This window comes from Equus quagga, chromosome 12 (assembly GCF_021613505.1).
Source record: "Equus quagga isolate Etosha38 chromosome 12, UCLA_HA_Equagga_1.0, whole genome shotgun sequence".
NCBI lineage: Eukaryota > Metazoa > Chordata > Mammalia > Perissodactyla > Equidae > Equus > Equus quagga.
The window spans coordinates 74,085,048-74,103,049 of NC_060278.1; the positions used below are offsets into that span (position 1 = coordinate 74,085,048).

The 18,002-nt window shown below is 41.3% G+C and overlaps 1 protein-coding gene across 2 annotated transcripts in view; it reads right to left on the reverse strand.

Moving 5' to 3' along the window:
• Nucleotides 1–7,140: 7,140 nt before the first annotated feature.
• The window catches only part of BTBD3 (BTB domain containing 3), a 34,944-nt gene continuing 24,082 nt past the window's right edge, over nucleotides 7,141–18,002 (reverse strand). Inside the window, exons 2-5 of one of the 2 annotated variants that reach the window (XM_046678777.1) lie at nucleotides 15,933–16,203; nucleotides 15,355–15,445; nucleotides 14,674–14,792; nucleotides 7,141–11,590 (exon numbers count right to left, since the gene is read on the reverse strand). In XM_046678777.1, coding sequence (XP_046534733.1) covers nucleotides 10,558–11,590; nucleotides 14,674–14,792; nucleotides 15,355–15,445; nucleotides 15,933–16,075 — 1,386 coding nt within the window. In that variant the 5' untranslated portion in view covers nucleotides 16,076–16,203 and the 3' untranslated portion in view covers nucleotides 7,141–10,557. Of the gene's footprint in view, nucleotides 11,591–14,673; nucleotides 14,793–15,354; nucleotides 15,446–15,932; nucleotides 17,299–18,002 lie in introns of those variants that run through there. The other variant, XM_046678776.1, reaches the window with a different exon arrangement.

An 18,002-nucleotide genomic window follows, 5' to 3' on the forward strand; every position in this document is an offset into this window, starting at 1 on the left:
CTCCGAATGTTACCTCCAACCCAAACTATACCTACAGTCATGGAACTTTTATAAGGGGTAACAACACTAATTGGTGAACATGAAAATTTTTAAAGTATATTATAATTGTCCTACTTGGGTATTTCTTTATTTAAGGAAAATAGATGTTAGAAGTGTAAACAAGTGAAACGGCATAAGCTGCTTCTCTCTTGATTTCTGATAAACCCATGCGGCAAATAAATCTGAATTTTGGGGAAGGAGTGGAGTGATTTAACAACTCTTTCCAGCAACCAGGTTTCTGACTGGTTACTGATGGTAACCAAGCACAGTTCCTCAGTAAGGAACGCAGGTTCTTGGCCACTGCAACAGTTAAAACTTTCTGTACTGTGGGAGAGTAACAGAGAGAAAGCAGCCAGGGCTTTCCTCCAGGGGCACTGGTGAGGCAGGTGTTCTTCAGAGAAGAAAGGAATGGAAGCAGGATCAAGGGCACTATTTCCCCAAAGACCAGAGAATAGAGCTGACTTGCAAATATGCACATGATGTGACAAAGCAGTGTAGGAATGGCCACGTGAGAAACCTGTTCTATTGATGAAGACTTGATGATATGGTCACAAAATGCACAGCAGATTAAGCAAGTCCTTGCCAAACAGTCCTTGCCTTAGGAGGACAGGTGATGTGCCGAGGCCACTGGCTCGTGGATTCATCCTAAACTTTTCCACCTGCTGAGCTTCCCCAGGTCAAACACTATAAGTTGGTCCAGGTCGGAGGTTCCTGAAGAGATGAAGAAACGGAGAGAAGCTCCAGGTGGAGAAGCAGTGTGAGGCTCCCTGCGTATCTGAGACCCCATCCTTTCTCCCTCCTCCAGCCAACCCTCTCTCTTCAGTTCTCCCTGGTCCCAAGGCTTGGCTGAGCCTTCATAGCAAAGTACAAGTCCCTCTTTCCTTCCCGACCCTCTGAGGGCCAACACTTCCTCTCTCCCCATCTTCTTGTACCTAGAAGAAGCTCTTGGATCATCTAAGGTTTCCTTGGGGTGTTGCCAGAAACACAGAGGGAAAGACTCCTTCCTATCCACAACCTTTTCTTGCTTCACTAGGGCCTGGTCTTCCCAGTAAAATTGTACAGCAATGCTCACTGGGAAGTACACAAGAGTGGAAGTGATGTTGTAAGTGACAAGACAAAAATATTCCATCTAACGAGGTGTATTCTCACTCCAGGTGAGGGCTCCAGTTTGAGGAGCTGGAGCTAGGGGGTGAGATGTGGCCTGATGAGAAGATACATCCGTGCCTGGGGGCTTGGCACCAGGAAGCAACTCTGGTTAGCAGATCCAACTGGTAACATGGGGAGGAGACCGAACAAATGGATGTTTGGGCAGTTTATGTGAGTATGAGAGAGATTCCTCCTCCTCCCTCCTATAAAATTTTCAGTAAAATCCTCATGTTCACTAACGCTGTTTGGGTAGGTAGATTCTCTGCGGATAGCTTCAAGTGGCACTGAGCCTAGGGTTTAGGTTGGAAAGGAGCACAGTGTCTACATGTGGGCACCTCTAACACTCAGGTGAAATGCTGTGGCCAACTGATGGCACATATGGCCCCATAGGACACCCCTCTCTTTATCCAGAGCTCTTGACACATGACTTTGCAGTGCTTCTCAGTAAAGAAAGAGTCTAACTCTCCACCCCTTGGATCTGGGTGGCCTTGTGACCTGTTTTAGCCAGTAGAACACAGCATCAGTGACGGTATACGAGTTCTGAGCCCAGTCTCAAGAGGCCTCGCACATTTCTTCCTGTTGCAGGTGATTTTCTTGTGCCTCTGCCATCGCCATGAGACCATGCCCGGCTAGCTTGCTGGAAGATGAGACAAGTGGAGCAAAGTCGCCCCAGCTGAAGGCAGCCAACCCCCACATGTGAGTGAGGCCACTCAAGCCCACAGAGCTGCCAGATAACCCACAGCTGTTCCTAGACATGAGAGCATAGATGTATTACTGTGTGCTAGTGAGGTTTTGTGTGTTTGTTATGCATTATTTGGGCAACAGAAAGCTGTCACAAATGTATTTCAAGTCTGCCATTCTGGGAGTCAGGTCAGAAGTAAGAGGAAAAGAACAGGGAGGGGCTACAGAACAGGCTGGGCAGGGAGCTCTGTCAAGAGCAGTGGGCAGGAATACCAGCCTGGGTTTGGAGGCTGGGAGAGGACACACTGCGGGCTGAGTGGACGTGCACACGGCCAGCACATCTCTGAAGGAAGTGGAATGGTTACAGAAACAGGGCTCAGAACTAGAGTCCCAAACATGGGCAGGCACTGAGACCAGTTAATGGTGATCAGAACTCAAGCAGGTAGGTATATGTTCAAGTGGACTAGAGTTGGGACCAGAACACTGCTGAAAGGACTGGATCTATGGGCTTTTGAGGTGCAGATGGAGGGCTGGGGGTACAGGAAGACTGACGGGAGTGAGATCATCCAGCAGAAGTCAGGCTCAAGAAGTCAGGGAGTCAGAGGATTGGCCTTCTGATACCCCTGGTTTATTTCATCCACTAACGCAGACTGTGGTTTTGTTTAGGGTCAGCTCTAGGGTTTCAGGGGCTCAAGGCCAAGCACCAGACTGATTTCTGGGAGTTATGGTGCCAGAGTCTCCAGCGGGGAACAGGGTGCTGAAGCTAGATGTCCAGTGAGTGGGAGCAAAGGTTCCAGGAGGTTTGTCGACTCCAGGGGTTCTCAACGGTTCTTGTGCATCAGAATCCCCACACACCTGCTCTGAGCTGCATAAGGTGACTGGCCCCTGAAGGAGAATCTCTGGGGGCTGAGGCTTCTGAAGGCTTACTTTGCAAAACAGAGAATCCAGCCCTGAACAAGGGACCAGGAATTAACTTCCAGGATATCAGGATCATTGCCAAATGAGGCCTGGGCATGGCTCAGGACTAGGTGGGCCTGAAGATGGAGGCCCTTCAGGGGGAAAGCAGCAGAAGCGAGGCAAAGTGCCAACAGCAATGGGGACATGCAAACTCACAGTTGCCAGTACTTCTGGCACACCTATGTTTGCTTGAATAAAAACAATTCAAACATTCCCTGTAATATTCATATCACTCATAATAAAGGTCAGACGAGCTGTCAACACACAACAAATAATTTCAACGCTAAAACTGATTTTAATCCCAAAATATTTGGAGAAAGGGTTATATCCAAAATTGTCTAACACTGTAGGCCAAGAAAAAGGAGTTTATCTTGACTCTAACACAACTAGTAAAGGGGATATTCTCTTACCTGCAAATACACCCCTCTTGGAACATGTCTTCCAAAGCTCTCCCAAACACTCACTATGTACTCTCGTGGTCAGCTTTTAGAGAGTAATTTTCAGGAATCCTACACAATTCCCTAGCATACAAGGCATCTGATGTGCTAGAATCCTCTACATCATTTGTCTTTCATTAATACGACAAAACTGAAATACTTCTTGGAAATCTGGTTAAAATATTAGAACTCCTCAACATACAGCTCGTTGTAGCTTCATATACTCCCTGGCTATTGACCACAGTGATTTAAAAGAACAGCAACAAATTGACTCTTAATTGTCAGCATTGACAACTTACTAAAAGTGTGTCCAAACTAAAAGTAAACTGGTTCTCATAGAGGCAGATGGGGAAAGGGCATGGTTTTAATTCACGGCCTGTTATTTTTTGCTTCACTTAATCAACAGTTACGTGGCACTTCCTGTCTGCCAGGTACTGTTAAAAGTGCTTTGGAAATATTAATTTATTTAATCATCATAAGAACCCTGTGGGAGGGCACTATTACTACTGGCAGCTTTTTTGAGGGAACGGAGGCTCAGAGAGGTTAAGTAATTCGCCCGAAGTCACATGTAGCTAGAGCCAAGCTTCAAATCCAGGCAGTCTTGTTCCAGAATCTCAGTTATTAACCAGTTATGTAGATCCTCGTTTCCCTTCTTCCTAAAAGAATTTTAGAATCAAGGGTGGGTATCCATAAACCAATTATCTACAGACGACAGCAGAGTAAAAAAACTGTTTTCTTTTCCTCTCCGTAAGGATAAATGTAAGGCAAGAAATTTCATTCCAACTTCAGCCAGCTCCTTTTCAACTGGATGTTACGGCCACTGCGCCCTGCAGATCTCCCCTCCATTTTCTAGAATCATCATCCTTCTCTTCATTCCCTGGCCCTCTTTGATCTTCATTTGCATTATTCAGTCCTAACTGCTCCTCCTGCCTCCCATCCGATCCAGTCTCTCCTTCCCGGAGTTCAGAGAGACGTTTCTAAAACACAAAACTGTCCTCTCCTCTGTCTCAAATCACTTCAATGTCACTGCCTTATTCTGTGGATAAAAGCCAGCTAGTTTAGCCTAACAGACGAAGGCTTCATGTTCCTGCACGGTTCATGATCTTGCTCCATACCTGGCACACAGTGGAGGCCTTGTTCTTCCACATGTGCCCTCCACTCGAGCCATATTGAGCTGTTTGCCAATCTACGCCCCTGCTGCTTCTCTTCTGGAATTCTCTTCATTCCTCTCCCCTCCCTCCAACTAGCATCACCAGTCTTTGCTAGATAATTCTAATGCACCCTTCAAAACCCAGCTTAAGCAATACTTTCTCTTCCACTCCGAGGCTAACCTAGATGCCCTGTCAGGGTTCCTAGCAGCCAAAGGTTTTCTCCAGCACCCCTCAGCACTACTGGTTTATTCGTGTACAGGACCCTTCCCTACCCACCACTCACTTAGACCGGCGCCACTCAGAGTGACCTGTGGACGGTATGGAAGCTCATTGGTTAAGCAGTTGCTTAGGTTCCATCCAAGATACACCAAATTAGAATTTCTGGGGAGGGAGGCCAGCAATCCATGATTCTGTGTGCTAACAGCACGCCAGCACTACACTGGACCAGAAGCTTCTGAAAGCACACACCATGACTTACTGGTCTCTGACTCCCCAGCACCTCTCCTATTGCTTGGGATGAGGCAAAGGATCAATAAATAATTAATGAATGAATAAACGTTGGGTTAATCCTTTGAATGATTTATTAGATCTTATCTCTTTCCTCAGGAGCTAAATTATCCAGGAAACAGTAAGTATCCATCAGTCCATTAATGCCTCCAAATAGTCTTAGAATTGGAATTTTTCTTTAATTTTGAATTGTTGTCTCAGATGTCCTGAGTTTGTTTCAGCACTATTATAAAGTGGTGCCGAAATAAAGTTTAGAACTGGTTAAGACAACCACAAAAACGAAAATTCTGTAAGATGCATGGAATGTTTCTCGAAAGTACATTTTTTATGTATTCTACTGTATAGCAGAACGTGGGACCCTCTGCTTCAAGCTTTGAAAGATTATTTTGCAGCTTCCTTAGTCATTATCTTTTGACTTTTTGAACATAGTAGTTTAGGAAGGAAAATGCAAATTGTACAGCCCCAGAGTAAAAACTGCTACATATCAAAATATTATCTCATAGACCTTTCTGGTTTCTCACAAAATGGTCTTCATGCTATATGCTGTTCATAAAGATTTAATGCAACATTTCATGTTAAAATTAACAAGGCCACTCGTATGCCTTATTTCTAAATTTTTTCAGGTATAATTTCAATCCTCTAAAACTAATGTAAAAGAGAGTCTATTAAACTACTCACCAAAGTCATAAAAACAAAACATATACCTTAATTTTGAAATAATTTTGTTACTGTTGTTACACGAAGTAAAAAAGGACATCATTCTGGAAGTCAACAGCCCCTCCTTCATACCACTTAGACTGGTTACTACCCAGAACAGCTTAAAGAGAACTCAGTAGGAGTAAACCACTGTTTAAGTACCAGTAGTCTAATAGGTAACTTTAATTATGACCTGATTTATTTAAACTACAGAGTTGACAAGGTAAAGAGTGGGTGTTTTGTTTAACTATGTTATCTTAAGATTAGGGACTTTTTAGACGGCAAAATATGAGACAGCAGCATCTGCTGGTAAAATTACTGTCCAATGGACATTTAAGTAAACGGGCAAATAGAAAACGACCATAACGACAGTTAGGGTCTGCATAAATAGGAATTACACCCTGCCCACCACCCTCCCTCAAAAACGGTTCAGAAGAAGCAACAGGGGGAGATGCCCACGTTGGGAAAGCGTACTCAGATTCTTCAGCAACCCATCTACAGCTGCTAGTGTCTTACACTGCTTGGTATGTGACAAGGTCACTAGCGTCTTCACCTCTTCTTCCTCACAAATATTTTCATCTCACCTGACAATGTTGTCTTGGTTGAAAAGCTCTTCTCACCACTGCTTATGTTGGTTATGGAATAAATGAGGAAATTCTATATTTGAAAAATTTCCCACTTTTAGTTTTGTTAGATGATACAGTCTTAAAAAGGGGAAGAAAACATGAAGTTTTGAGCAAAGGGAGTAGTTGGTCAATAAATGTAAATGGCTCAGAAAGAATGTTGAAATGTACTAATTAGAAATCAAAAGGTGTAGTCAGGGGCCGGCCCGGTGGCACAGCGGTTAAGTACGCATGTTCTGCTTCAGCGGCCCAGGGTTCGGATTCTGGGTGCGGACATGGCATCACTTGGCACGCCATGCTGTGGTAGGCATCCCACGTATAAAGTAGAGGAAGATAGGCATAGATGTTAGCTCAGGGCCAGCCTTCCTCAGCAAAAAGAGGAGGATTGGCAGCAGTTAGCTCAGGGCTAAAAAAAAAAAGTGTAGTCAGCTTCTCCTGAAGCACCTCAAAGGCACACAAAGCCCTAATCTAATGAACACTTAGGATGACCACAGGTTTTCAGGGCCACTTGCTTGTTTGGGCCCCCAAGTTTCATACTGCTTAGTTCCTCAAGAAAGCTTTCCTCCTTCCTGCTTTCTTCCCAGGCTTTGCAGTTCAAGGGGTATTTGTAATTAAACTGATGAGAATGGGTATTTCCAGTTCCCTTATTCTTTGGAATAATTTCAAAAATCCTTTGAGCAGGTATGCTATAGAAACTGAACTCTGAGTAGATGAAGTGGTTAAGCAAATACACGGTTTCACAATAAACTCTAGGATAAAAGCAACAGAAAGCTGAAGAGAAAAAATATTTCTGTGTGTGTATATGACTATGCATGAATGTATTTGTGTATATACATAATTGATACAGGGCAATGCAATGGAAAACTAGTTGAGCACATAAAAATTATATTCAGAAGTCTCATATGTCATTTATTTTTTTTATTCCTAGACTTAAGCTATTGTAACACAGCAGGAAGAAGGGGCACTGGTCACATCTAAAGCTAGATGTATCAATACCCCCTTACATCCAGTGAGATCCACAGACGTTTGAGCAACTACAGCGGCAGAACGCCAGCCAACCACAAATGCCATAAGGGGAATATAAATGCATCCATTCACTCCCTCTCATTACCTCAACAGTCAAATTGCGAACAATGTAATTGATTAACATATTCATTGTTCTCTTATGCTTTTGCCTCAAATTTTCACTTCTTAGGAATCAAAGATATCTGAATACTTAGCAAACAAATGGTCCTGCAAAACCATCTCTGTAAAAGGCAGTGGCACCAAAAGTGCCAGAATGATTTTTTTACTACTTCAAGGGACCTACAAAAATACTAAGGAAAACAAATCTATGAACCAGTTTTATTTTTATTTGCATTTAACATGATTATACACATTCATGTGTCTAACAAGATCTGCACTGTTACATTAAAAATACAGTACAATAACATTCAACATGAGGTACTTCATATTTATAGATTTTTCCTTCATAAATAATGCTGTAAGCTACTAAATTCAAGCACTCTGATGCACAAGGGGCTAGTGTCTTGAATTAGCTGAGCTTATTTAAACACCTTAAAAAACAAAAAAGACATTTCAGTGCAATAATTATGTAGAAATTAGATCATTTACTTAAATACTATATTAAGATATGCTTAAAGAATGTTACATTAGAACCGCTAGCCTAGTTCCCCTTATCCCCAATACAAACAATGACAAGGACTGCCAGATACATCGGGAAAAGCATCTACAGAGTATTCTGTTTAATAAAGTTGTGTTTATACACTAGAGTTGCCCGCCTTGTCAGAACAATGTTCTGTAGTTTTAAAAGCTACAAAATTCGAGATTACCAAAGAAAATAAAGCAAGCACACTAGCCTTCATGCCATGTTGTTAAAAATGCAGAAGGGAGAATAGGATTTACAATAGAAAATTTCTTATTCTAAATACAATTTTCAAATTTAACCCACAGCTCTCAGCACCAGCCAATTAAATGGTGGAACTGTCTTTTTGAAAAAAATTTAAAGTCATAGTAATTAACACAAAATTAAGTTCTTCTATACCCAGTGTACAGGATCTCACGCGGCTTTCACCACACGGAGGGCAGCTGAGCTCACAGAAGCACTGACAGTGAGTGTTACTGAATGAACAATCTTCACTGTAAGGTTATCGCACCCACCCCAACAAAACCTCATATGATGAAATTAGTGCTAAATAACGTTTCTTCTCCTCTGGCCTAAAAACGAGTGCCTTCTAATCAGGTACATAGTCTACCAATTTGCATGGTAGCTGTGAGTTACTGAAAGGTTTAACCATAATTTACAAACAAAATCCTTTGCAGAACTATTTTTTAACTAAAAATGTACCTTTATTTCATAAATGTTTTGCCAACACTCCTATCTGTCATGTCCCTAATAAGAAATAATTGTTTGATAATTTTAGAAAGCTGTCCTGGGAATACTCATCTATAATCACCAGTAACAGCTTTGATCGTCCATGCCAACAGACATAGGTGATGGCAAAGGGGATAAGAACGTTTCCATAATCCAGTGTTCTCCTCCATCAGGGAAGCTGGCCAAAAGCAACAAGCCTGTGTCTACAGGGGAAGAAGTGGCCCAGAAGCACAGTGATAAGATAAGGACAGTCACTCACTGGGGCTTTGCTGGGGCCAGCAGGGGGACCGTTTCTGTCCCACCTCTCACTGGCCAGGCAGGGAGGAGGCAATTCCTGAGTCAGTAAACGCACTTGCATGCGCACAGGGGCCCACGCACACGTACCCACCCCAGGACTAACCCCTGGCTCCAAACAAGCCAGCTTTGGGCTCGTAGAGCAGGAGAAGGAGGCGGCCAGGGACCACACTCTGGGTGGCGGGGGAAGCCATCTCAGGATCACTGAGCAGAAAAGCTGCCCAGAAACACATGGATACTTCAACTGGAAGTGGACACACTGGACACTACCAGGGTCACAGGCACTAAACATCACAAGCCATCACTGGAGGAGAACTTTTTGATGAGCTTTTCCCTCCTTTGTTTCTATCATCCATGGACAAATAAGAGAGCTGGATGTGATGCTGATGCATTAAAATTAGGTATAATCAAGTGCATCTCCCCCGAACATTTTTTTAAAACCCTGCAGGCATATATTGGCACTTTAAGATGGCCAGAGGCCAGACAGATTCTAGCAGTCCAGAAACAGGACAGAATTATAATTAACTAAGAAGATAGTATGTGGTCAAAGATCAGGTAAAGTACATCTCAAATTAAAAAAAAAAAATCAATGAATAAAAGTATCTTATGACATTAACATCTAGTGCTACAAAACTGTTATTCCATTCATCTAAAGAATTGTTTGGTCCTCTTTTAATGGGAAAAGGGGAATAGGAATTCTATACAGTATGACTTATGAAAACAAGTAAATGGTGGGGATCAGAAGTTAAGCGGGGAGAAGAAAAGAGTTTGACTTTTCCAAACTGTGTATTCAAATGTGCCACCAATTAAACTATTTGTAGTATGGGACATTTTCAGGCTTTCTTTTTAAACTGTTTTAGTTTAAATTAATAGGCCTGCAACTTTTTTCTAACGACAATAAAGTTCTATAATTGAGTTACTTCTAAAAGAAGTGTCTGTACTGCAATATTCTGTCTTCTAAACTAAAAGAATATAAATCTGCTTGTAGCAGAAGTCACGGTCTAAACAAACATCTGATTTCTTATTTTCCTATTTTACACTGACACTCTGCAGTATTTAATATATAACAATCTCATGAATTTAGGGTTTAAGAAAAAGCAATGCCCAGAAGTAAAATATTTAAAAGGAAATAACGTAAAGCTAAACATGACTGTTGCCTACTTTCTAAATTATTACTTACTATGAAGCAAAACTTCTTTCAAAATTGTACACTGAGGTCTATCTGTTTTTTGGGGAAGAGGGGTTCTGTTTAAAAATAACTCTTGTCATTATTATTTTAGACTATTTATTTCTATTTGTCAAAATGAAGCCCAAAAGGAAATTCAAGGTGACCCAAAAATTTTCTTTAGGGGGACAAAACTGAGAGGTCAATGGGGCAGTTAGAAAAGAGCACAAAATCTCCCCAGGCATACAGACGCACTCTAAACCCCACAAAGTCTTAGTAAGAACCTGGCTCTTCTAAGCATCTAGTTAAAAGCTGAATGCTGCACTTTTGCCTGTACATAATTAAAAGGCTGAAAAAAATAAGAAACTGCCTACAGCTTCATTCATCACAAATTCCCTGCGCTTATCACGTATCTGCGGACGAGCTAAGCATCAAGCAAGGAGGAACCAGATGTGCTCCTCAGGGCTCACACTGCTTCGGGGAGTGTTCAAGCATAGAATATAAGTTCGGGGATCTGCCCTCCCTGTACCCCAGTGCCATTGGTGCTATCCGATGAGCACTGAAACTGGACTGTCACTTTCCCACACTGAACTTCCGTCATGCCTTCTTGTCCGAAGTAGCTGAGTTCGTTGCCGTCCAGTATCACGCTGGCTGTGTAGAAGGTGTCTGGCTCAATCTGCACTGGGTACTCAAACCACACAGGGAAGGTATTACTGGAGCCGTCTGAGAAGTACTTGCTCAAGTTCTGCCCTAGGACAACGCCCTGCCGCTTGAGTTCAATCTTGGCGCTGTACTCCGCAGAGCCACAGCTGGAGCCATAGAGCCCAAAGCCAGCGATGAACACTCTCTTATCAACTGCAAACTGGATGCTGTCACAGCGGCCCCGATAGCGCCACTGGTTGCTCCGATAGGCACACGACTGGAAACGGTGACAGCGCTGGGGGACAAGGCCCTTGCGGGCTTTACTCACAAACTGCAACTCGGGCTTCTTGGCTGCAGTGTACCAGAGGAAGATGTCGTTGGTCTCATTGAGAGTTAAAACTCCGGACTGTGCAGCACCATTTGCAAAATCATCCAGGGCCATTGTGGGTATGCGGATCAAGTAAAGTGCCTTTCCAAGGACCTTGCGCTTATTTTCAATGCTCAAAGCTAGATCTTGTCGCTGGCATTCTACTTCAGCCCAGTTGAGAGCTGCCTCAAAAACCACAATTTCTTTGGCATTCAGAGTTTCCCTGCGGAGGATACTTTCTAGTGTCTGGAAGTCAATATCACAGAATCCCTCAGACTTGAGAGCTAACTCAGCCTGGGCGTCAATGACCTCCCAGCAACGTTGGGTCAGGTCTGGCTCCTCAAACAGGCAGCTCTGGGAGAGGAGCACGCAGGCGTTCTTGGCGCTCAGGCTGGTCTCCAAAAAATTAACGCAGGCTCTGGCGAGATGAGGGACAATGTACTTTTTGGCAGCATAAAGAGTAGCCAGCACTGTGTCAGCAGCCAAATCAATTTCATCACAATAGATATATCTGAAAGGAAGCACACAGCATGTAAACGGAATTCTCACAAAACAAGCGCATCGAGCAAGAAAAGATGCAACTATTTTCAACTGAGTTCCAAGAAAATCATCTTATGTGATAGTTGTTACAAAAATGATTAGGGATTAAAGAAAAATCTAAAATATATTCATAAACTATTAATACTTCAACCCAGTAGTAAGTTTGTATAACCAAAGACATTAACTTTTTGTTACCCATTCTAGCCTTTATTTTATAAGCTGTATTCAATGTCTTCTCAACAAAATCAGAAGATACTAGAACTGTTAGAGAAAGAACTGCATATCAGAGATAGTTAATATTAAGAAAAAAATAGCAAAACCTATTACATATTCTGTATTATATCTAATCAAAGTATAATCCCCCATGTTTTAGGAGCAAAATATACATATATATATAGAGAGAGAGAGAGAGAGAGTTTTACTTTAAAATTTTTCTGCACATTCAGATAGAAACAAATGCCTTTAATACTGTAATGTCAGCAACGACTATATCTTAATGCTTTTAACTCAGTATGACTTGGATTTCTCCTAACCACAGAATAAAACCTGAGATTAAATAAGATATTTTTCAAGTAGCTCCAAATTCAATATATTATCAAATATGGACTTCAAAACGATCTTCCAGTTACCTTTACAAAGAATCCAACATAGGCTTTGCATCTGGCTTTTAAAAAAAAAAAACTCTTCTCCCCGACACATTCATTCCCCTTTCAAAATTAAAGAATTCTTGTTTTCAGATATATTTAATTAAAAGACAAAGTAAGAAAACCTAAATATGCACTATCTCTGTGTTCCTGTGAAGTGTCCTTCAACTAGCAGATAAAACACTTCTTGATGTTTTGGGGGATGATGGCAGTTGATCAAAATGGTACGTGAAGGAAGAAACCGTCTGCTTCTATGAGATTCTGCGGTTGACTAGCACAGTCAGTGAGAACTACATACAGGTGAAAAATACAGACTGATACTTCATTTCTAAATGTCTCCAGCTAAGGTGTTTGGCTACCTGCTGTGAAGTTTTCCTTTCACATAGTAAGTCATAGTTTTCCTTCCACACATAATAAGAAATTCGCAAGGGCTTCCGTAAAAAATTAAAAAACCACAATGATGGCAGTAAGAAAAATGTCCACAATCACAAACGGAACCTGTATTTCTGTTTCCCAGAAGCCCTTTCTCTCCTTAAGCCACCTATGACCAGCGAGAGCACTTGACAAAACTCCTGCAGCTGGTGATGCTCTGACCCGAGAATCAGGACTGCAGGGAGGACTCGAGCACAGTCAGCACTTTATAGCTCTGACCCTAGAAGTGTCAAGTGAGCAATCGTCCCTTTTTCTTGACAAACCCCTTTCCAGGTGTACTTGCTACTCACCCACGATGCAGGAGTGAGGCAAACCTGGCCTCCACTATCCCCAGTGACAACACTGTACTGATCCACTATGGCACAGCAGCAAATGGCACCTTACTACGTTTCTGATTCTTACCACTTCACGTGCACTGCACGGAGAATTTTAAAAAGCTGTATCGAGATATCTTCTAGGCAATGTATTTGTGAGAAAAGATGCTTGTCAAATGATGAATCAAATGACTTAGCTGAACCAAAACTCTCTGTGTTTCTTACTCATGTTTCCTAATTACGTATATATCTGGAACAACATAACACTACTCAACTGCAGTGAAGCCAAAATGCTGAACTAGTGTAAGCATTCTCCTCTGCAACAGATAATGTCAAATACGCCAGGCCGACTTGACGGGAAAAAGCAAGACAAAGCAAAAACTCTGACAGGTAAAATTGGTTTCTGTACGTATATTTCTAAAAGATTATAAAGGTCACAGTGTTGGTTGGTTAAAAGCGGTGGATTAGTTTACGTTTGGTACCTCACATGCTCACTGGCCTTTAATTTCCCTATCTCCCACTGCGAAAGTTCTAGTCAGCAGCAATTAGATTTCAAAACTATAACACGAACAAAGAATTAAATACTTATAAGTTATTAAATAACTATAATGCTTAACTTCTAGAATTAACTATAATACTTATTTTTCAGGAGGCAGCAGACAATACATAGCAACATTTTAACCATTTGTGGGATTACTGTCCAACTTGACCCCCTGAGTAATTTGTTCAATAAACATATTTATTCCAGTGAAGTGAAATCCCTACAGTAGCAGATAACCTTGAACTCTGATAGACTTGGTGTGCTAGAATAAAGATTTAACAAAAATCATATAAATATCATTTAGAACAATTACTGGATTTTAATTACTTGCTGGACTGGACTATCACATTGTCTAGCACCAGCACATGTCAAAGAAGTGAATTCTATTCACCTGGTTAATATGTACTGGATTCTGAAAAAGACTCATGCAACATAAAACTATTTTTTAATAAATATATCTTATAGCTTTACATTGCTATGTTACCAATTAAAGTTTTTCTGTATAAATCCATAGAAAACCATTCATCTCGCTCAAAAACTTTTCCTCTACTATCAAATGCAAATGCTTATCCTTAAGAAACGTTATCTGACTTTATGTAAGAGTATGCGTAAGTATGTGTGCATAAAGATCAGATTACTTCAACAAAAAGTGTTTTACATTTGCTAAAAAGAAATAATAACTCCTAGAAAACTAAAAAATTTCCTAACTGGTGGTATTTAAACAAGGTATGTAATTTCTGGAATTGTGAAACAAAAATCTAATTTACGTCCTTAAAGACTTCTTCACACAAAATGCTTCCAGAGAGAACACACTCGATCAGGTAGTACCTATACCAGGAAGTTATTTTTCTTTAATTATAAGTTGTTAAAAATCAAATCACTATATGTGCCACTTGCCCCCAAATCCCACGCCATGGTGTGACATAAATGCCCGCACCATTCCACACGCTTCCTACTGAGGGATGCACAGCAGTTTTCTCCAAAACCTTTACAAGGTAAGCAGCACCCTCTTTCTTCATCAGCCTCCCTTTTCTGTGACACACAACTTATATTTAACTGTGAAACCAGCAGAGTACAAATACAGCATAAACAAACTCTTTCCCAACAGACGAATGATGCTTACTTCAACATAGCAAGAAAAGCAGCAGGTTCAACATCTGGTATACGGATTTCATCTTTGTCCTCAGCAAGTTCTCCATAAAACATTGCATGGAACACAGAGCTCCCGACAGCTAAAACATACTGTAGAGAAAGGGAAATCTTATTTCTTGCACTAAATTGAAAGCATTTTCTCAAATCAATCCCAAATAACAACTCTAAGCAATCAGGTTTAGTGGGCATAGAGACCTAAACCTGCTCTTTTGAGAAAGTCAAGGTACAGGGTATCTTGCTGTGAAAGCATAAGGTAGCTGTTCATGCAAACCTGTCTCTATGCTAATTATCTCAAGGATTAACCAGATTAATGCACAAGTTCCCTCATTACAAAATAAATAAATAAAATAAAAGCTTATCTAACTGATTTCTAGGGGAAGAGTAAACACATGACTTTCCCAACCTGTCACAACTTCCCATGACCAGAGAGTTAAGAGGGGATGTTTTTATTCGGGATATAAAGCGGGGTAGAAGGAAACAAAGAAAAAAATTCAGCGTGGCCAAGGCCTTTTGGAGAGGCTGTTGCGTCTCTGTGGTCGGGTGCAACATGCACTGCCTGCCATTGGCAAGCTGCCCACCCCAAGTTCCAGGCTCAGAGAGGGTCCCTCTTTGTAAATCTCAGAACTAAATGGGTAATGCAGCTGTTGCTTACTTTGTGTCCTGGCAACCGCTGAGTCCCACCTGGTGGCCCAACCACAAAATGTACATCTGCCATCAAATCATTATTGAACATCACTGCATTTCTATAAACAGAGGCAATTCATTAATTCACAGCAGCCGAGTTTTTAATACCCCCTCCCCAACACACAAAACCCACAAAAGATCTGCAAGCTAAGCAAGAGTTTAATAACTTCAGGGTAAAGCTACAAATAAAGGTTCCAACTAAACAACTATTTGTAATCATTGCAAACACATGGAAAGTAACTAAAGTTAAAAAAAGTTACCCAAACTTTTCATTAGACTAAGGACAAATAAAAGGTTTCTATCTTCTATGGCCCATAGACACAACCCTGTCACTTAAATGTTACAGCTTGCAAAAACATTTTTATCTAAGAGGAAAACAGCTGTACTGTTTTGGAAAAGATACAGGGCAGTTTTCCATTACCAATAAAGCTCTGGGAAAAGAGGAAACACAGATTTACGTTAAAATACATTACAGATTACGCAAAAGCAGAAACTTCAACACAGGAAAACTTTTAAAGTAAATATGCTGGCCCTGCCGGCACTTACCTTTCTCTGATGGTGGGATAAAGGCCCTGCCAATTGGGGGCCGGAATAAGGTTATTGTTGCTGAGATTCTGCTGGTGGTACTGCTGGGCAGTGGTGCTGCTGGAGGGGGCTGGCTTTTTACGGGGGAATATATCAGCAGCCATCTTCTTCTTCTTTTTAGTCTTCAAGGTAATGATTTCATAACAAACTGGAGGCAACTTGCTGCTGTTGCTGCTGCTGCTGCTGGTATTTGTTTTCTTCGAGCTTTTCTTGGACCTGTTCTTTACCGTCTCTGGAAGCATCAAGAAGAAGGTGAGACATTTCATGTTCTTTTCCTTGTCATCTACCATGAGTACAGTGTGTCTCTCTTTATAGCCAGATATCCCAAATTGGTGCAAACATCAAGGAAAAGAGGCCAGCACGAGCTAAGATGTTAACAGAAACCAACACGCTGATATTTTGCTTCTTTTCTCAGCTGGGCAAGGTGACCTTTTCACTATGTTGAATAGAAACTGGCTTTAAGTTTTATCCAGTACTGGGTCTGTTAAATACATCCCCATCATGATTCCTGTTTCTCTTATTTGCTCATAAAAATAACCCAGTTTCCTAGATCACCTGAAAATGCTACACTGAGCAAAGATGACAGGCAGAGAGCCGTGGCACTTGTTTTCTGAATTAGGTTAGCAAGATGTGCTGGAGCCGCGCGAGTCTGTTCAGCCGGCCGAAGTTGTGTGGTGAATGGATCGGAGGAGAGTAGGTATTACAGCCCTGCAGATGGAGTCAGACAGCCAGTGCTCGGAGCCAATAGCTGAAGTCACCAATCATGATTGGACCAAGCAAAACAGTGACACCTATTGTAACGTGCATAGTTCTGATATTAAAGGAACAGCAGTTGCTTTCTCTTGTGTACTGTATTACTGTATATTTACGTAAGATAAACCTATGAAATATATTTGAAAACAGGAAAGGAAGAGTTTACGCCCAGAGATTTCTCTTCAGTAGATGTACATTTTTATTTCTCCAGTTAAACAAGCAGGATGAATTAACAAAGGGTAGAGACTGATTTCTAGTCTATATTTCTACTAAAATCTTTATCCCAGCAGCATTTAGTTTCAAATACATCAAACAAAATCTTCCATTCTACCAGCTAAAAGGGATTATTAATAGCAAAACCATACTAAACATATGTACTACAGCTTAATGGAAAAGAATGCTATTTTTCTTCTTTTTCAGTCTCTTTGAATTCAAGTTACAGTCTCCAGCAAAAGGAGAGAAGTCATGTGTGCACTTTGCCTCCCAATGTTTTCTAGCTCCTATAACGATCTTTGACAAGAGTCCCAGATCACAAAATACTGTTAATTAGACTAAGATTACACTAGTAGGCTTAGCTGCACTGAAACATAAGACAAACTCTAGATGTAAAAATAAGATTCAAATGAGAAAACACCAGCGTCGGTAATATCAGTAATCAGTGTTTAAAGGTTGTAACTGACTAAAAATATGCCAGATGAGGCCCTGTTCAGGATCTCAAAATCCAACCTAAATGTTATGGCTACATTTACCCTTGTCATAATTTTAAATTAAAGAATATAATCCACAACTTCTAACACAAAACCAACAATAAGGCTATTCAAAATGATAAATGTTCTGACGCTGCCTAGTTAAAATGCAAACATGTTCTCTCTGCTTTGAATCAGAAGGATATAAAGTACTATGCGGTTTTCATAGATGTGAATTCTCTAACAATTTCTAGCTTTGTTGAGCTAAGAAAAAACAAAAACACCTGCTGTAGGTTCCGCACATGCTTATCTATTCTAGAGAGAGACTAATGAAGAGGCTCAGTCTCCCCCAATATCTGGATTCCTCTCACTTGCTGGAACGCAGCAGCCATGTGCTGCCCGCCCCCCAATCTAATGCCCCCTTCCTGACCACAGCCCTGCTGGTGGCACAACATTCATCTGAATGATGAATGCCTGGCTGAGTGAGGGCCCCACAAACGGGAGCTTCGATTGCTATTATAACTCAGAATCTACTAAACACAACACACCAGAAATCAGGCTTTAAATCCCTGGGATCCTAAATCACTAAACT